The 19,837-nt window shown below is 49.2% G+C and overlaps 2 protein-coding genes across 7 annotated transcripts; both read right to left on the reverse strand.

Annotated features, from left to right (window-relative positions):
- On the reverse strand, positions 1-4,833 carry LOC122367230 (formin-like protein 2). 2 transcript variants are annotated; one of them, XM_043340146.1, is made up of 6 exons: positions 4,336-4,833; positions 3,813-4,068; positions 3,327-3,615; positions 1,947-2,770; positions 1,136-1,391; positions 1-740 (listed from the first exon to the last, which is right to left on the reverse strand). In XM_043340146.1, the coding sequence occupies exons 4-6, from the start codon at positions 1,965-1,967 to the stop codon at positions 454-456; spliced, it is 564 nt and encodes a 187-aa protein (XP_043196081.1). In that variant the 5' UTR covers positions 1,968-2,770; positions 3,327-3,615; positions 3,813-4,068; positions 4,336-4,833; the 3' UTR covers positions 1-453. The 2 variants fall into 2 exon arrangements, with proteins under 2 accessions (XP_043196081.1, XP_043196080.1); XM_043340145.1 differs by lacking the exons at positions 1-740; positions 1,136-1,391 and having other exon boundaries at positions 2,077-2,770.
- Positions 4,834-5,071: 238 nt separating this feature from the next.
- LOC122367249 lies at positions 5,072-19,702 on the reverse strand. 5 transcript variants are annotated; one of them, XM_043340191.1, is made up of 14 exons: positions 19,564-19,702; positions 18,833-19,035; positions 18,185-18,404; positions 17,638-17,746; positions 17,287-17,408; positions 16,680-16,883; positions 11,480-11,689; positions 10,768-10,855; positions 10,205-10,580; positions 9,856-9,998; positions 9,391-9,515; positions 8,441-8,965; positions 7,798-7,988; positions 5,072-7,109 (listed from the first exon to the last, which is right to left on the reverse strand). In XM_043340191.1, the coding sequence occupies exons 2-14, from the start codon at positions 19,000-19,002 to the stop codon at positions 6,821-6,823; spliced, it is 2,772 nt and encodes a 923-aa protein (XP_043196126.1). In that variant the 5' UTR covers positions 19,003-19,035; positions 19,564-19,702; the 3' UTR covers positions 5,072-6,820. The 5 variants fall into 5 exon arrangements, with proteins under 5 accessions (XP_043196126.1, XP_043196127.1, XP_043196125.1 ...); XM_043340192.1 differs by having other exon boundaries at positions 18,833-19,047; XM_043340190.1 differs by having other exon boundaries at positions 18,833-19,047; positions 19,343-19,702.
- Positions 19,703-19,837: the final 135 nt, after the last annotated feature.

Below are 19,837 nucleotides of genomic sequence, written 5' to 3' on the forward strand. Positions count from 1 at the left end.
GACATTTCCTTAGCATTTATTTTCATTACCTGCGCCAAGCATCTCTTGAGTCTTATGGTCCCATGACTATCATTTGCTATGATAAAATTGCGAACTTTTCCTAATCTAAGCGTTTCTGCGTATTCAAGTAACCGAACATTTACGTTCCCCATACAGCTGAGGATTAACCAACCCAGCCGCCCGAGCTGTCTTTCGGGTTTTCTCATCGTAGGCGTCTTCTCGATCTAATCTTAGCATCCATCCGGCAAAACCTCGCCGCTCCTCCTCTTTTTACAAGCTCTTCACAAATTACATCCCATTTCCCAATGCGATACCCCGCTAACCAATCCTCTCTAACCCAATTCACCTCACTGAGGCAGCATGGTCAGTCCCTTTGGCCTCCTCATTATCTACGCTACAGGGCTGGCGGAGCGATCAGCACGTTCAGTCTATTCTTTTCAGCTTCCTCATCATCTACGCCACAGGGCTAGCGGCACGGTCCGGCGGCGGCGGTGAGGCGGGAGGCACTGGCGACCCTGGGGGAACAGGCGACCCAGGAGGCACCGGTGATCCTGGAGGCAACGGTGACCCCGCCGGCGGCACTGGAGATGTAGCCCCGTCCTCTTCGCCGCCAGGCGGTGGAGGCTCCTCGTCCGCAGCGAAGGGGTCGGCTATGATGGGAGGAGCTAGAGTCGGACGGGATTTGTAGGCCACCACGCAGGAGAGGAGCAGGAACACCACGCAGGCGATACCGAAGGCACCTGCAGAAGATGGGAGCACCAGTGATCCTGGAGGCAGCGGTGACCCCGGTGAGAGACGTGTGACGGATTGAATGTGAGGAATGGGGATGGAAGGTCGAAAGGCCGAGAAGTTGAACGTCTATCGGGAGAGTGAATATGCCTTATGATCCAGGTGGTGATATCCCTTGTAAAATCACATTGAAGTGTGCGATGTTCACTCAGTCGTTTAAACCTGGGGGAATCCACTGGACATTCCTGACTTACGCGGTAAATAAATGGCATTGTAGGGCTGGAATAAATCTAACAACTTTACAAACTAAAATCGTAATGGTCAGTTACCAGTTCTGCAGCATAAGGCCGTCTGGAACAACTGGGAAACCTCGAGATCCCGAGAAACTGTCCAAGCCGGGTCTCACCTGTGGCGTAGAACATCTCATGCGCCTTCTCCATGAACCAGACGGCCTTCTCGGCGCTTCCCTCGCGGATGTTGTCCAGCTTGTCGTCCATGCCTTTGGTGAAGTTGGAGGCCGTGGTGCGGTTCACTAGGTGGACGTTGGAGACGCCCGTGAACGCCTTGGCGATGCCGTAGAGGATGCCGCCACTAAGAAGACAGAGCAGGGCGATCCCCAGAGCGATACCGGCCAGGATACAGAGCGTGGACTGGCAGCTGGCCTGTCAAGGAGCGTATTGGCCCAGTCAACGTCAAAGAGCGACCAGTTGTCGCCTCTGCATAGAGTGCAAAACAATCGGGATTGAAAATGGAAGACCTAAAGGCTAAACTTACCTACCTTACCTACCTACCTAAACGTCACACGTTATACGAATTTTATGTTGAATAGAATGATAAAAAGGTTAACAACAGGGATACATGAACTAAAATGAACTGCACAAAATGTTTAGGCATGCCAGCTTTATGTCGCTAGTGAACAAATGTACATATCGAAGCTGTCACTCAACATTATCGATTTCCGAGATCATCACCATGTCGAAATGTGAAAGGTCTCGGATCCCAGGTGCCTCAGCGACAGGACCATATCAATCACTTGGCTGCTAATCAATGACCAACACGGAAGACCCGTCTTGTAAGTTGTAACGTTATCTCTTACATTACTAATAATGAAGCAAGAGGACGGAACTTGTCCTTCGGAGTACAAGATGCCGCAATAAACGGGCAATGACTGATATAATTTCTATCTAGGTGCTACTTTCACGATATTATAAACTTACCCGAATGCCTCCAGATCCCATGGTGAGTTTCTTCGCTGGCGCGCAGAGAAAAATGCGATTTTCGAGTCGACACTTTTTCTGAGTGAAGTAGATAAACGTTATGCTTCCAGTATAACGTTTAAATCTTATTGACGAATCTCTTCATGTATTGAGCAGTGCTAGAGGGTCAGTAGCTACAACAAATCACCAAAGGTCGGTTTTCAACAAAACTGTTATCACCAATAATGGCTAGCATTTTGCATAATAAATTGATTATTATAGCAGTAAACTTGTTAACACCAACATAACTTTCATCTAGCTTGCTCCTTCTCATCTAGCGTTGCGGTTTATCACCTTTCGAAAGCTAATATTTGCTACATCACCTAGCCAATATACATTACTTATTTAATTTAATTACCATAGTACCTATACCTTATACCTGCTACCTTGGCCACACCTCAGTTCCATTGGCTCCAAGCAAATATCGCAATGGGAGGCTATTTTCATAATCAAAAAAGCCGTGCAACTTTTCTTTCACGTCTCCGTTGTGAAGACACCGCGTAATGCTGTTTTACAAAACGCGTGCATTGAAGGTAGGTACACATTGCATGCATTTTATTTTCTTGATACCAACATATGACATGACGAAACACACCGCACTTCCAACCATGGTCACTGTAAGTCGGCCGCTCTGAGAAAAATCACTGACTCACTGAATCGCAGGCATCGCACTGCATCGCAGGAAGGGAGTCACAGGCATGGCACGATCTTACGAAGCGGACTCGTACTGACGGTTCCACATTAGCCTTCGACGTGAATATGGGCCTAGGTAGGCCAGGCAAGATCTGGAAAACGAGTCATCAATGTTAGTGCTGCCTAAAAGGATGTCAACCATGCCCTAACAGAAATAAGAATGTTATTGTTTATCTGGTCCGAAGTCATCTTTATCTGCTATGTCGTGTCGACCGTAGAGTCCTGATAATTACATTTTTAAATCGTTTGGTTGATCGTGTGGCGTTTGTTGATATGCAATTCAGTATTATACACATCATAAAAACGGAGCAATCTAATCTGATGTTGATGAACATCACTTACGGCTTATTGTAAGTGAATCGAATGGAATTACAGGCACAATTTTGCTACCGTTAAGTTAGGGGACTGATGGTGACAAACAAATCAAAACACATATCATGCAGGTTCGGTCAATGCCGGACGTAGGTTCAGCGGACAGAAAGCCGATATGTCAAATCCACGCCACGACGTAACCAAGGCATGGCAGATAGCGGCGTCAAACACTCTACCCGCATTTTATCCCAACCACCATCTAAACCCTCCATACCCATTCCATACCCGTACTCCACCCATACATGCCACCCCATACCCATCATCCTCAGTCCTCACCTCAATCATATAGCGCAGCACGTATCCGAGTCAGGACAGCAGACTGAGGCGCAGCAGCAGCAGCAGCACTCCACCGTCGGTTCTGCACACGTCATATGACAACAAATATCGTTATCTGGACAACATGCGGTCGCACAGCACGTCAAAGACTCCTGAGGTTCCAGCATCATCGGAGCGGCGACGGGGACCACCTCTGGCGGAGGCTCTTCACCAAGCGAGTTGATGAACGTGCGACAGAACTCGATGCCCGCCAAGAACAGGAAGATGACGCCCGGTGCTGCCAGACCGCCTGGAACATAGGAACACGAGATAAAGAGGATTTGTGAGTCAGGGGGGACGGATGATATAAAGAGATCAAACTGAATGCAAATTGCACCGATTGCACAGACATCCTCAAGGTATGATCTCTAATAAGCATTGCTGTTACCATGACCGCTCTTTTATAGAACTTCAGATGGCTGAAAGAGCCTTGTGTTTTTGTCTCACCTGTGACGTAAAAGGTTATCATTCCCATCTCTTTGAGCAGCTTGCCCTTGGCTGCGCTGCTGTTTCTGAAGCTGTCGAACTTGGCGTCCAGCTTCTTCGTGAAGCTGGAGGCCGTCTCTGGGTTGACCAGGTGGGCGTCGCCGACCATAGTGAACATGTGGGACGTCCCGTACAAGAGGCCGCCGCAGATTCCCGAGAAGCCGGCCAGAGCGAAAAAGAACGCCGCGAGCAGAAGGAGGCCGTTCAAACAGCTCACCTACAAGAAGAAGGGAAGGGAGGACTGGTGCTATTTGTTGCCTTTTGGGTATCCAAAAGCTGTGAAAATTCAATGGCACTCTAGATTGTTAATTATTTTGTGCATGATATGTTAGGGTTTAGTGAAAATAAACGTGCATCGAGAGCAGCAAAGATATGAATGGAATATGGATATAAAACATATTTGATCATGAAGCTGAATGAAACGTTAAGCGATTGGCTTATTGACAGCTGTTTAATACACACACCTAATGACTGTCCTACCTACCTGAAGACCAGCTATAGTTCTTTTCATCGTCGAACATCGAGCTCGTCTTCAGCTGAATCGACTGGCATCCTTGAAAGGCATAACTTCCGACGAAAGGTGCCATGAAGACGTCTCTTCTTTATTCGTCGTCTTGACGCCACATACCGACACTAACGCTCAAATGAAGAGAACAGGTCCCACGCAAGCTGTACCATCGTCATTTTCACTGCCACTCGTATTGCAATAAAAATAAAGTTTGTCCTCAACTGAAGAAAATGGTTGCGACTTTGAAGTGAGTGTAAGAAATTGACGCCAAAAGCTTATTCATGGACCGAAAACAAAAGCTTCAAGTACCGACTGAGCGACTGGCGAAATTAAAAAACAGTCGACAAAGTCGTCCCTCATGTTAGATGTTGTCGGACAGTGCTCGAAGTCGTTGGAATATATCAAGAAATAGACCAGGGAATACACGCCAATATAGACGTATGCAGACGCGTGCGAAACAGCAAACAGGTACTAAAGGGCTATTGACTTTTACGCAGTGTTTGTTCCACGGAGCGTGCAATTAATCTCTGAGAGCTCGCCGTTTATGTTCCAAATTTTGTGCCAGACAGGAACAGAGTTGTTTTTAGCGTTTAAATGCATTTTTGCTGCATCGCTTCGCATTTTAGCGTAATAATCAATTCATCATGGATCAAGAACACAAGACAAACATAATTTCATCGCACTAGATTCCCAATCCAGAAACAGATACCAATAAAATGCATTGTGAACATTTATTATATACCAAACAATCCATATCAGTCACAGAAATAATATAAATGTCTTCGTAAATAACTTAACAAATCATTAGCCACCCATAAGTAGGCCTACCACCGTAGTTCGTGGCAGGCAAATGCCCTTGGAAACCCCAAATATCGCCAGAAATAGCCCACATCAGATCGATGCGATAATAGATACCAAAGGCAAAACCTGAGCTCGCCCCGTCACATATTCGTTCGCATCGCTGGCCGATGAACTGGCAAAACTCGGCACAAAACTAGTCTCTTCCCAGCTAGAGAAGAGCCGATATCTTCCCTGCTAAGTAAAAGCCGGTAGCTTCCATTCTAGCGGAAAGCCTATATCTTCCCTGCTAGAGGAAAGCCGATATTGATATAACGAAGCATCCTGAAAAGTGTTAGCCCCACAAACTCAAAACTAACCAGTCAACAACACTGTGCCATGGTGTGAAAAATACGTGCCTGTGGTAGATATCACAGAAGTGCCTCCAGTTAACACGTACCCCACCGCATCCCTGTGTCGATCTGTGATCAAATTCAACCACGAAACTCTCATGAGAACACCCATCGCGGTGCCCGAGCCAGTGTTGGGAAATAACACCCGGCACAATCCGGTGACCACACCCGCCACCTTGTCACTTCAGTGCTGTTTTGGCCAGACTCAAACCCGGTGCCCACAATACCCAACATTCACAAATTCACTCGCCTTTAAGCGCGCATCCTTCGAGCTCAAAAACCGCTAACACCAGCACACCAGGCTGACAAGACACGCTTGGTCCGCTTTACAAACCGTCAGACCTTCCCTTCGCACACAACCCGATCGGAATTAGCGTCAAAATGACTCCCACAGGCCAGGCCCAAGTGGAACTGGACGGCAAGATCCTCAAACACACATAACCGGTGGTAATATCGTTCAATTCAATGCCCAGCAAACACCGAAGGAACACACGTTTTCGCCCCCAGCCACAGCCTGCAATCAAGCTTACAACCCGGGCTGGCATTAGTATAACACCGTCGAGCGAAGAGCTGGATAAGGTGCCAAGCTTTTTCTTATATCCCCTCGCCTAGCGCCGCCATGGGCACCCGACATAAGCGGGCGCTGAGGTAGTACCTAGCCTGGAAGAAGCTCAAGGTGGACTGCCGTACGGCTGGACGTCCAGCTAGTCGAACAGCTTTGTGCAAACGTTGAATCAGTTAGTCAGCCAGAAGTCTAGCCAACCAGCTAGCTAGCTAGCCAAACATTCAGTTAACCAGCCAGCTACTCGCAAGCCAAAAGACCAGCCGGCCAGTTACCCAACTAACCGTCTAGGCAGTTAGCTAGCCAACCGAAAGTCCAACAATTTCAGTCAGTTTTGGTATCCAGCCGTCCAAAGATTCAGTACGCTGCCGGGGCTAACCTGTTGGTGGCTGAGATGGAAGACTGTCCTGTATGGAATGCGAGTCTCCTGAACTGGAGTGACAGGTGCTGACATCTGGTGGTACCGACGGAAGTGTCGAGTGTGACGCGTTGTAGTGACGTCAGACGACAGTGATGTGTGACGTTACACTGCCTATGATAGCAGCATTCTCACATCTTTGACGTCAGCCTCAATTGATGGTAATAGTTCTTCGAATGTTTCCGTGTACAACGCTGTTTATCCCCAGTGGATCACTTCACTGCACGGCCAGGCGCTTTAATAACGTCACCCCGTCCACCCAATCGCGATAAGACGTTTCCATACGTAACGTCACACATCATCCAGCTCAGTCCTTGCTGTGGCAAGTAACGCCCGTCTTAGCCGCGCCAATTCAGCCGTATGTCGCGTTAGTGTCCGTCGCGCACCACTCAGCTGCCGCCGCCGCACTAGCGCCGCCTGTCGGCGTGTTTTGTAAGCTGTAGTAGCGCGGCACGCCGCGTCGCATTGGCTGTAGAAGAATGCGTGTCGGACTGAGCTGCTAGCGTTGGCCAGGATGAATCGTAGTACATACCCGAGGGTGATTGGTAGGTCCGCCGGGAACACACGGCTCTCGGATTTCCTGAAACGACCGCAGAGAGGGGAGTTAGCCGTTAGGGTCACTGGAGGCTATGACCAAGAAGGTACAAGGCTTTGGCCCCGTAATGACAATTATAAAGCATTACACCTAGGACACCGTGCATTGTGCAAGAACTAGCTTGAACACTCGACTATCAATCTTGACGATCTCTCTGCATCTTTGTTTTTTTTTTGGGTTAGGCCCTTTCGGTCTGACAAGACCATTTCAGGGCCGGAAGGATGATAGGAATTAGGGGAGACATTGGTATGGGCAGACACCTTAGAGAGTCGCCGGGGCTGAGCCCGTCCGAATGGACAGGCCGACCAGCCCCCCCAAGCACTCTCTGCACCCGGCTACGGGGTGCGCTCCCTCGGGAGCAGCGGTGCCGCTCCAAGGGAGCAGCACGCATGAGATAAAGGTGCCTGTCTAGCCCGGAGTGGGGGTTGCGGCGTGGAGGAGAAGGATTTCTGTATCCTGAGGATAGAAGCACGGAACGGTGGACTCTGCATCTTGCAGTTGCGACTCAGTATGCCTGCAGACACGTGTCAAGGAGGCAAGTTGAATGGAAAGCCACAGGCGTGCAAATATTTCACCGGTCGACAAAACACAGAGCAATTGTCGACAAACACACATTTTCAGAGCTTTGAGGCTAATCCAGGCGGGATGTTTACGGATGAAACAGATGTCTTACCTTTTCGCAGGAAGATACATAATTGTTGGGAAGGTTTCCAGCGAGAACTCCCAGCGCAGGTCGTTGGCAGCGCCATCTATCCGCGCGAACCGTAGCCCTGAGTTGGCAAACAGCCGCATGGCGGCCAGAAACACGTGGTAGTACGCAGTGCAGTGGCCGCAGCCAACCGAGTAGAAATAGACCACCACGTCCTGAAACGGAACGGGAAAGGTCAGACAAGCCACACAGGTGGTGAAAAAAATACTGACAAATATTGCTTTTGGCAGAGTATTGAATCACAAAGTTCTGATAGGAGGTACCGACCCAAAAGTTCTGAGAGCATTGAGAGTTTTAGGAGTGTAAGTACCAAAAACTGAGAAAAGCTCAAAGATCACAGACCGTAAAGGCACAAGTGTTAGTCAAATGACTCCCCAATTTTTTATCCAAGGGCTCTGAAACGGGCCCAAAAACCAAATGCGCCTACCTCCCCCCCCCCGAAAAAACAGCCGAGTAAAAAAGGGCATTTTACAAAACCAGCGAGCGTATGACTTGAGGGACAACATCCCTAAAGAAAGACGAACACCAGCCCCTTCTATCAGCCATCCTATCCATTCTATCAGCCATCCTATCCATTCTATCATCCGTCCTCTACCAGACGACTCACCTCACTACTGTTGAGCGCCACATGTTTAAACGTCTCCGACGACAGCTCCGTCGGGCCCACCAGGGGTCGAACAGTTGGCCTCCGCACAGCTTCCGACCAAAGACCTTCGGAGCTAAAGTCTCCATTTGCCGTCACATCATCACAATGTGACGAAACGTCACACTGTGATGTCACGTCACTAGACGTCACCTGTGACGGTTTTACACAGGTTCCGTCGCTCGCCGCATCATCTGCCGCTGACGGTTTATCACGATCTGACGTCCTTTCTACATCATCACTGTCTTCTTTACCATCACTGGCCGGGACGGTTTCAAAGTCCCAATGCGGTGAGCTGAAACCACTATCCACCGAAGCTTCCGGTGCCGATGAGGGACAACTTTCATCGTCGTCGCCGCTGCATTCGCTTTCAAGGATGCTAGCTCGAGATACCAGTGTCCGCGTGAGTCGACCAGCGGTGAAGTCGGCCACGAACTGACTCAGGGAGTCAGTAGTCACCGGTCCGTCTAGCACGTACTGACTCTCTGCCTGTGGAGGAACAGGGGGACAGTTAGAAAGCACTCTAAAAACGGAGCCAGGTGCAATGTGATAGGCGATGTGGTGACAAGAGGTTGACCGCGGTTGGAGCTCAGCAAACAAAAACGTAGGTGAAGGTGAGCGGCTGTATCGTAGGGACGGGTCACATGGCGTGAAATGAAGCTATCGCAAAGGCTATTCTAAATACGCTGTTAAATATGCGACCGACGCAGGTGGGACAAATATGTCGTTGATGTTTGATGTCAAACAACGCAACAAATAGCGATTGGCGCACGGACTCGGAAAATGTTGCTCATGGACACACACCACGAAAATTCAAAATATGCCAACGCGCACTAATTTCAGAACAACTGAGCGAGGCACAATCCAAACCAATCACATTCTCACTCCTAGTCGACTACACGCCAAGAACATACCTCTGCGTCCAGTATGACGGCTCCAGCGCCGCCCGGTGTCAGGCCCAGCCTCCGTACGAGTGCCGCGTGGCGCACAGAGTCCAGCAGGTATATAGAGAGAGTGCGGTTGGTAGCGCACTGCAAACCTGGGGGAGAGAGCACGGGGAATGCGCGGGTCACTGCCTGGGTATGTGGGGCTAGAAAAATGTGGGGGGTGGTGGGAAAAAAGAGACAAGATGGGTAATTACTATCGATTATGACATTCATGAAGACATTAGACAGGCATCCAGAATATGATGTCTCTTACGAGGTTAAAAATGTTGAAGATATTGCCATAACATGAACTACGCTAATATGCACGTTAAAGTTTGCACAATGTGACAAACATGGATGAAAGTATTGGTAACAGCGTTTCCGAAGCCTCACAACAAGGCCACGAGACTCAGTAACACGGATACCGAGCGGCGTGATTCACGAGTCGCTAACCTGTGATGTTGACAGGAACCACTTTCTCCTCAGACTTCTGTTCCTGATCCCGCTGTCCCCGGACGTGCTGTCCGTGCTGCTGTAGGTCCAGTAGCAGACCACGGCAGTGGGACAAACTCTGCTGCCACACCAGGTCCCGCAGCCTGAGGCAGGGGGTGGAGCGATGGAGAGCGTTACCTATGGCGAGAGTGGCGATCCAGATTTGAAGCAAAACAGCACAGTATGTAACACACATGAAGAACATCACATATGGAACTGTTACTGATGTCATGTTAACATAGAAGACACACAGAACTTAAGGCATCCCAACAAAATGAAACATCCGAAGTCGCGCCCCGTGCCGTCTTACCCGGGATCAGGATGAATGAAGTCTCTCGGTGGGGTAGAGCTACCGGCCGCTTTGGACGACTGTGCGCGGTAGTCGCTGTCCTCCTGCTGGTCCGACAAGCTTTCCTGCTGATCAGAATCACTCTCCTGTTGACCTGAAAGGCTCTCCTCCTGGCTTGGCTCACTGGTTTGGTCTTGTTGATCTGACTGCCCGCTCTGTTCACCTGTCTCACTGCCCTGTCCTTCTCCACTGTTCAGCTCTCTATCCTCACTGTCGGGTTGCCCCGAGCTACCGTCCGCGTGTGTCCTGTCTGGCTCTGCGGCTGTGTCAGGGGCATGCCCGCTGTCCGTCCATCGCAGACACGCGGCTACCTGCTGCTGCTCCTTGCGCATTAGAGCTGGTGGGCAAAGGGCTAGTTAGTCCCGGATACTTTACTCTAAGAACCTAAGTACTCTCAGATCACAGCATCCATTCAAGACTTTGAAGACAGGAGATCGATTACATGAATTCCCTGTAGGCATCTACATATGAAAGCACATAATAATTGCATGGTATGATGGGCTCACAGCCCCTGAGTCACTAACTTTTGTAGATGGTGTGGTGGATCTTTCCCAGCTTGGTAACAGCCTCGGAGCTGTTACAGTTGTTGTAGTCCAGCCACACTCGGCGAACCTGACGATTTAAAAACTCAGTGTGAAGAACAGTTTAGGGATGAAGAATGGGGTCACTTCAGTGAGTTCTAAGCTAAAGGCTCAGAACTCACTGCACAATCTATACGCAACACGCTCGCACAATCTATTAAACCAAATCGTTTTGTTGGGTTTGTTTTGTTGGGTTAGGCCCTTTTGGTCTGACAAGACCATTGCAGGGCCGGAAGGATGATAGGAATTAGGGGGAGACATTGGTCTGGGCAGACACCCTAGAGAGTCGCCGGGGCTGAGCCCTTCCGAATGGACAGGCCGACCAGCCCCCTAAGCACTCTCTGCACCCAGCTACGGGGTGCGCTCCCTCGGGAGCAGCGGTGCCGCTCCAAGGGAGCAGCCCGCATGAGATAAAGTTGCCTGTCCAGCCCGGAGGGGGGTTGCGGCGTGGAGGAGAAGGATTTCAGTATCCTGAGGATAGAAGCACGGAACGATGAAACCAAATCCAGCAGACTAAAGCGATATACCTAAAAAGTTTGCAATGTTCAATCCACGAGCGCGGCAGCGAATAAGCACAAAGCAAAGAAATCAAACAGTTTTAATTGAAAGGAACACAGGAATAAATCAACTGAGCTTAAAGCCTGCTTTCACTTACCGCTGAGACCGCCTGTAGATCGGCGGCGGGCGCTAGAGGTCTGCGACGGTCAAAAACCAGCAGCGTCGCGCCTCCAGACAGCACCACACGCAGCGTGTTGGACTTGGAGTCGGGCAGCTCCAGCCAGCCTGCCATCTCGCGGCGGCGCATCAAAGCATAACTTTTCATCAGCTCCGCCGTGAGCGCGCCGCTCGGCGGCTGCTTCAAAACCTGAGGGGGGGGGGGGAGAAAAGTGCCAAGGTTTAGATATAAGCTTGGGCCTTGGACCAATTATTTAGTAAAGACAAGATAGTTTAAACTTCATCGCCTTTGTGGTTATGATACGCAAAGCAGCAGTCAGATAGGAGGTCGGTCACGGTACATATTCTTTTCAAATGGATTATCGTCATAATTTTATCGAGAGCAGCGGCCCATTCTTTTCTTTTTGTATATACAACTCCTTGTGCATAACATTTACAGCAAAGGCATACCTACCCGTTAGAGCGAACCCCCTCCCTAGGGTGCATCAAAATACACATCATAAGCAAATCGATTAGCTCTAGTGATAGAAATGTTCCATTACACCAAGAAACACAGCATGTGAAGTTTTGTCACAATCGATAATACTTTAGACGTCCATCCGAGCTGATATTTCCGTCAGTAACTACCGCACGGTACGGCGCACGGGGCGTGACGTCTAAATGCGGCACCTAAATGCGGCAGGTGGCGTAAGCGGTTTCTTGCTAAGCATTTTCATGGCAACCGATCTGTTTGGTGTCAGCAGATAGTCGATTGTTTACGTAAAACGATCTGAACGATCAGAAGGCCAACGGGGGTGCGTGTTTGCTCTGCTGAAGGGACAGAGATACCTGGTGTAAGTCCATGAGTGGTTTACGTTTATATGAGTTGTATTACTCTACCGTTGCCATAGGTGTAGGAACGGGGGGACGGGGGAGGGGCAGTGCCCCCCCACTTTTCATAGTGGGGGGGCCAGTAATGTTAACTGCCCCCCCCCCCACTCTTTTTGCCGAACTTTCAAATGTCTTTGTAGGTACCACCCCGAAGAACAAACTTGACGGTTCTCCGGCCTGCCCTTCCATGAAGATTTCCATTTGTGCTTCATCGTTATTGAGTGCAATTTTCCTCCACCCAATGAAATGAAACTTTGTCAGAAGCAATAAGTGGCAGCTTAGGGACAGCGCGCGCTGCAAAGAGAGACAGTACTGGCTCAGCAGAATGCGTAAACGGCGTAATTTAACCCTCGCCCTGGCAGGGCATTTTTCATAACACGGCCTGGCAGGGGGGGGGGGGTCGATGCGACCCCCCCTCGCGATTGGCTCCTATGGCACCTAGAAACACCAAATTTGGTAGGTAGGTGGGCCCCCTGGAGTTCTCACCCCTGTGCAAATTTGGTTGCTCTAGGTCAATATTTAGGGGGGTTTTGGGGGGTATAAATGTAAAAATTTCGCTAAAACAGGTCAAAAGTTTTTCGCTTATAACTTTTGATCTAATTAAGATAGAGCAAAAAAAAGCACCAGTGAACTCAGCACGTCAAGGCGCGTCGAATGATATACGTTTTAGCTTGTTTAAGTGTACTTAAAGTTTTTCTTAAATTTAAAGTAAACTTAAATTAATAAATTAAGTTCAAGTTAACCAAATTGCATCATATCGCATATCATTCGATTCGGCTGATCACCAGGAACACAATGATACCATTTTTTAAGCTCTAGCGTCATTATGTGCCAAGTTATTGGCAAAAACGTCATTTGACCTCAGTTGACCTCATTTGACCTGACCCATGGATAAGTACACCAAACAAAGAAGCACCAAGTGACCTGCTGTTAAGTACCGTGGTTTCAAAGCACAAAAGTGATAGAACGAAGCGGATATCTCCAGCATTTTCCGAATTTAGTATTTTCCCATAGGCTTAACATTACGACGTAATGACCTCTAACTGACCTCAGGTCAGTGACCTCAAAAAAGCCGGACTATATGTTATACAACTCGGTGAACTTAGCACATCCTGAAAGTTTGAAGGAAATCAGTCAAAAAATGTGAGTTGGACAGGTGCAAAAAGAAAATTGAAATTTGACCATGACCTTGTACCGGTTTTACTGACCTGGTGACCTGACCCAAGGTCACTCTGACCTGAAATTTTAAGGTCATATGTAAAAAGGTTGCCCCATAGGCTGTGCCAAATTTGGCGGCGCTGCGCGCCGCCGTTTTTACGCTATCTTCGAAAAACCTTAGGGGGGGTCGCATCGACCCCCCCCCCCCTGCCAGGGCGAGGGTTAACAATTTGTTAGGCGGCCTTGCATAGTTGTTGTTGTTGTTGCATAGTTGATCGGTTACTGGCATAGGCGTAGAACTAGGGGGGGGGGCAGGGGGCCATGGTCCCCCACTTTCGGATGGGGGGCTAGCAATGTTAAATGCCCCCCCCCCCCCACACCTTTTTCTGGCTTTTCATTTTTCACGTTTCACGCTCGCTCGTATTAAAAGGTTTTGGGATGCTTCTGGAATTCGCATGGGTTTGGGTGCCAACCAGTGGCGGATCCATGGAGGGAGTCACATGGGTCATGCCTCTCTTGGGACCCGGGGGCACCACAGGCCTGCCAAGGGCATCTCAGACCTGTCAGGGGCACCACAGACCTGTCAGGAGCACCATCGGCCTAGTAAGAGCACCACAAGTCTGCCAGGGGCACCACAGGCCTTCTAGGGGCACTAAAGGTTGCTTGGTGACTTGGTGACCAGTATGGAACACGCCCTGCACAACGTATATCAATGGTTTTGCCATAACGGCATGAAGCTGAACGCCAAAAAGACGCAGATGCTTGTACTTGGAACGCCCGCGATGCTCCGCACTCTGCCGCTTGTGACACTCCGTTTCTGCGGCACTGTCATCGCCGATTCCGGAGTGGTAAAGAACCTTGGTGTTTATATCGACCGGCATTTGAACTTTGAGGCGCACGTGGACAATACCGTGAGAAAATGTACGGGCATTCTAATAGCCTTGTCGCATGCGCGCCATGTTCTCCCTACAAAGACGCTTAAGAGCATTGTCGAAGCTCTTGCATTGTCCATAGTGCGGTACTGCCTGTCAGTTTACGGTTCCTGTGGCACGACCCAGCTTCGCCGTGTTCAAAAGACCATTAACTTCTGTGTGCGCGTGGTCACTGGTAAGCGGCGCTACGAACATGTATCGGGCTCCCTAGAGCAGCTCCGTTGGCTAGATGCAGATCACTTGGTCGCCTATCACACGGTGTGTGCACTGGAACGCATTTTGGTTACCGGTCAGCCCGAAAGCGTATTTAGCACCATAGGAGCCAAGGCCAGGCAGCGGCATGATCACGAGACGAGACATGCTAACCTGTATACTCTCCCAGCGATACGAACCGAAGCCGGCAGAAGGAGACTGTGTTACCGCGGTGTAACCATGCTCAACGGTGTGGAAGTAGAACCCGGTACCCTCGGTTTTCGTTCAACAGTCAGGCGCCAGCTGTCAGCACTGCAGATGTCGAATGGTTAGGTTTGTCCGTGTGTGTGACTTTGAGCGTGCGAATGAATGTATGCTTTCCACCATTATTGTGTTCCACCAATGACGTGAACGAGTGAAAAGCCATCTGTAGAATGGATCTCTTTCGAATACATCTTGAATCTTGAATCTTGAAAGGCCTCGCAGGGGCACCTTGGGCCTGTCAAGGGCATCATGGGCCTGTCAGGGGCACCTCAGGCTTGTCAGGACCCAGAGGCATCGCAGTCCTTCCAGGAGCACCAGAGACCCATCAGGGCACCAGAGGCCTTCCAGGGGCACTTCTGGCCTCGCAGGGGCACCTTGGGCCTGTCAGGGGCATCACGTGCCTGCCGGGGACACTTTAGACTTGTTAGGAGCACCACAGTCCTGTCAGGGCCCAGGGGCACCAGCAGCGGCCCAACAGGTGACCTGCGGCCTAGCAAGGGCACCATAGGCCCGCCAGGGGCACCCCAGGCCAGCCAGGGCTAAAAAATAAAAATGAATAAAATGAAAATAAGGCACCACCAAAATTAAGTGGGCAAAATCCATCGAGTTTTTAATTTTGTGTATAGGTAGCGGCACCACTACGATTCGTAACCCTCCCGTTGGAGTTTTCCTGGATCCGCCCCTGGTGCCAACGCGGCTGCGGAGGCCAGGGGGACGCATCCATCAGAGTTAATTTCTGGACGGGACGGGAGTCTCCCTGAGATTTTGGCCGTTTTTTTTTCTTGTCACATTTTTTAAAACCGATTTGAGCATGCTCGCGAAAATAAAGTGGCCGAAATCCGAGGAGAAAATGGCTTTTGGGAGTAGGTGAGGTTTTGCGCCCCTGGGGGCTTCCCCCCCCACACACTTTCAAAAAATGTTCCTACACCTATTACCGTTGCGTTATTTCTTTTTAACTTTGCTATAACGGAATTTTCATGAAATGTAATGGCTGTCTCTGTGAAATGTAATGTGAAATATTATCTCGGCTTTGTCACGGTATATACGTCCAGCAAAACTTTGAAGAGATCAGGGGCGAACTTTTCAGCGGGAGGGGGAACGGAGTACGGAGCCCAAAGGTATCTCGACGCTATTTTGATAGGTGAACTGAGACCTTGGTTATATCCGCCAGGGACGCGGGAACAGGGGGAGGGGCAATGGAAGTAACTCCTCCTCCCCCTGATGATAACTGATCTCAAACTGATGTTTGGAATACATGATGTTCGAAATATTATGTTTTTGTGCATATTAGTTCTCGCCACGGGTGTCGAAAGTAATCAGTTTTTTTTTTAAACCGTTTTTTGTTATTACGGACTCAACAAATGCAAAAAAGACACTTTTCTTGATATTTGTCGGGGTCGGATGGACGTCTAAATGCTTATCAAAATTCGTGAAACTTCGTAGAATCATATTTTTTGTGCATTGGAACAAAATGGTAACTAGAGCTAATCGATATTTTGATCTTTAATTTTTGCCTTGCAATTTGATGCACCCTACGGCCCTCCCCCTCCCGGTCTCCCGCATTCCACAATATCGAACCACCGACCGTAGAGCAAGATATGCAAAATTAATCGACTACGTATCGAGCGGGGTCGAGAGGATGCGAAAAATACCGAAACGTCGCGTTGTTAGCCGACCAGCATACCAGTCACAGCTCACAGTCCTAGTCTTACGCAAAGACACATACCCGGCCAGTGAACGAGATAGCTTGCTACCCAAACTAACCGTAGTCCCATTCCAATTAACCACGGCTAGTCCACCGGGGTGATGGAGCCTCAGTCGGGCCGCAGCCCGCGCGTTAGTGACCACTGCCCAGGCCAGGTCGGCCCCCGGCCGCTCCTCTAGGGAGAGAAGGGCGGCTCGCAGCAGACTGAAGTAGGAGGCCGGCGGACGGCCCTCGACGAATGGGGTGTAGCCCACCGCGATCGTCTGTGGAGGGACAAAGAGAGCGGGTGAGGCTTGAGAAAATCGGGAAATCTTTATTTCGTTCCTGAATCCTGATTGATCAAACACTACACAATAAATTGTTGAGGTAAACTATTTCCAGATGTTTTATTCCGTCAATGAATCTTGGTACTGATAATTCAAACAACGAAAAACGTACGTCAAAAGAGCAATGGTAAGTCGACAACAACTTCTTCCTCGTTCGCTCAGGTGAACTCGAAAACCAAACGCTGAAAGAAACAGAACCAAACCATACAACTTACGCATCATCCACGCATCCAACCGGCCGAGGAAACATTTTCCCCATTTCCAAAAATACCCATGTCGCACCACACCACGTCTTATTTTCCGAGGTTCCAACAGCACGTTCCACTTCCCATCAACTCACCGTGCTAGCAGCCTGCAGTAGGGCCAGATCGGCAGCAGTTTCCAGCCGTTTGAGCGGCCGCAGCACACGCTGAACGAACCGAACCAGGCGGGCGGCCTCCAGCGGACCAGAGTACTGTACGCCTGTAGGGGTGGAGGAGGGAGGGGAAGGTCAGATGAGTCATTAATTGACAGGAACATCCGCCGATATAAAATGTGGCTTGACTGCAGAGATGGGACGGAAAAAGGATATCCTTCCGACGCATCGCTTCACTTTGATCTTAGCCAAAAGGCCGAGCGAGATAAGCGCGGTGACTTCGGACCTGACCGCGAAAGTACGAGGGAGAGACTAAGGAGTAAGCATAGTCCTTACCTCGGCCGTGCCGGAGTGAGACTATAACAAGCGGAAACGCGGCGATGTTCTTTATTTTCTTACGACACTCTCCGGTAACATGCCAGCAGTTGATGGCGAGGACGTCCACCTGTGAAAATCGTCAAACGTCAGTCGAGAGCCACGGAAAGTGAAGCAATAAACAGAATGCCAATAAACTTCGACACTTTGTCGCTTAATTTCAGGTCACGGCAGCGAAAAGTTCATCACTCATCGGAATTGTTCCCCAAATTTGAAACTTTTTGAAAATTACGAAAATGACTCTACACTACAATTGATCGCTGAATTTGAGCTAAGCCAAGCGTTAAATACATCCATCGTGAAACAGGCAATGTCGCCCCACTCATTATCAGCCTCGCCTAACGAGTGTTTGCTGCATAACTTTTACGCCCTAAACATTATATGCCCTTCGCCACATCTCCCGGTCCGGCCCTACGCACGATCCCGGCCCTACAATAGCTCCCCTGGCCTTTTCCCACCCTCACAGTCAAACCCAAGCCTCTCATCCACACACAATTCCCATCCTTACCTGACCACTGAGCACATGCGCCGCCTGTAGGATCTCAACCCGAGCAGCCTGACTGGCACTGTCCCACGGAGCATAGAAGAAAAGCACACTGGCATGGCTGGCAGCTGCTCTCTTCAGCAATGCTGGTGTGTCCCCGGTGAAGAAGTCCGCCACTGGGTCATGCTGACTGAAGAAAGGAGCTGCAGGCTGGGCAGGCACCAGGGGGGCCAGCAGAAAGGGGCTGTTGGGGAGGAGGGGTGTCAGTAAATGGGGAAGCTGACAATAACTGACTGCTGTGGGTATGAGGCAGGGGAGAAATATACTTAAAACAGGAAGTGATATAAGCAGTGAATGGGTACAGAGGGTGGGGAAGGGTGGGAGACACTCTTCACTGGTATTGCTGCTAAGAGCACATTCAGCATTGACATTACAGGAAATTAACAACTCTATAACCTAACTTCATCACCAATTTCTGGGTATGTAACCTCCATAATGGTAGCACTTTGTAGATTTGCTTGCAAATCTTTAATGTCACAAATCTTGATCTACTAATTTTCCCTTTAAAAAAAATGCTTGATTCATTGTCAAAATGGCTATTCTTTGTATGGGTCAAAGTATGTGCTTACACCTTTTAAGAGTTACGTCCCTGCACACAATTCTGAAACACACCTGCGACTAACTGCAGAGTAGACCGAGAACACACAGCAGAGAAAAAAGCAGAACTGTGCACCGGCACTGTTGGGGCGCCACATGGCCTCCCACCACTTCTGAGCCTGCTGTAGCCGTGGTGGTGCTGTCGGCTCGTCACTGCCTTCTGGCGCAGAGCTCTGTCCACTCATGACCCAACATCACACTCTGGGGTGAAATGACAGCTGAAAATACACCTGCCGCATAAAAAACACAATCACATTACATCAAAATTGACACACTGTCAGCGACGGAAGGTTTATATCATTGTTTTCTCCAAAGAATATAATTGATGGGTTCTTCTTCTTCTTCTGTCGTTGGCTCATCCATCAGATGCAGTGTCATATATTGGGTTCACATACTTGATGCTTTACTAGGAGGCAAGCCCAGTAAGCCTAAGTGTAAGGTGAAGGGACTAAGGAGGACAAGCCTTGACACTTGACAGTCAACCATTTGATTGACATGATGATGATGACAATAATGATAACTCACCCAACCAAGTTGAGCTGAAGTTCGTGCTTATGCCAATCAGAGCTTCGGTCCAAGCCAAGAAAGCAATGCCCGATATCAATATATTGATCTAAAACTAGTCGGTACGCTTCAAAAATCTGTAATTTTCTATACTGATAGTGATAGGTAAGTGATTGTGATACCAGCGCCCATTGACAATGCCACTAATAGCCATTCATAAGTCATAACTGACTCAGACTCACCCAGGACATAAAAAGGTCATGAACTGAATAAACCCATATTATCGGACACAGTCATTGGGCATGGGGCAATGGGTGCAAGATCAATTCACTAATAATAGGGGGCAACGAGTGACGACATCGACAAGTACAATGAAAGTGTAGGATGCTTACGGGTTGTTTTCATTCAGGATGCATTCGAAGGGCATCTGGAATGAACCTGGCCGTATTAAATGTCTATCGATAATAAAGAAGGATTTAATGTGATTTAAAGTTGATTGTCTTCAAATTAAGCCGA

This window comes from Amphibalanus amphitrite, unplaced genomic scaffold (genome assembly GCF_019059575.1).
Source record: "Amphibalanus amphitrite isolate SeventyFive unplaced genomic scaffold, NRLGWU_Aamphi_draft 000859F_arrow, whole genome shotgun sequence".
NCBI lineage: Eukaryota > Metazoa > Arthropoda > Thecostraca > Balanomorpha > Balanidae > Amphibalanus > Amphibalanus amphitrite.

Bases quoted from the DNA above. Each gene is read 5' to 3' on its own strand.
- LOC122367230 (XM_043340145.1), bottom strand. From the start codon at position 4,362: ATGAAAAGAACTATAGCTGGTCTTCAG. The intron at 4,069-4,335 runs GTAGGTAGGACA...TTCTTCTTGTAG, and splicing joins GAACTATAGCTGGTCTTCAG to GTGAGCTGTTTGAACGGCCT. The intron at 3,616-3,812 runs GTGAGACAAAAA...CCTATGTTCCAG, and splicing joins GATAACCTTTTACGTCACAG to GCGGTCTGGCAGCACCGGGC.
- LOC122367249 (XM_043340191.1), bottom strand. From the start codon at position 19,002: ATGAGTGGACAGAGCTCTGCGCCAGAAGGCAGTGACGAGCCGACAGCA. The intron at 9,999-10,204 runs GTAAGACGGCAC...CCCCTGCCTCAG, and splicing joins TTCATTCATCCTGATCCCGG to GCTGCGGGACCTGGTGTGGC. The intron at 7,110-7,797 runs GTAAGACATCTG...CGGTCGTTTCAG, and splicing joins ATGTATCTTCCTGCGAAAAG to GAAATCCGAGAGCCGTGTGT.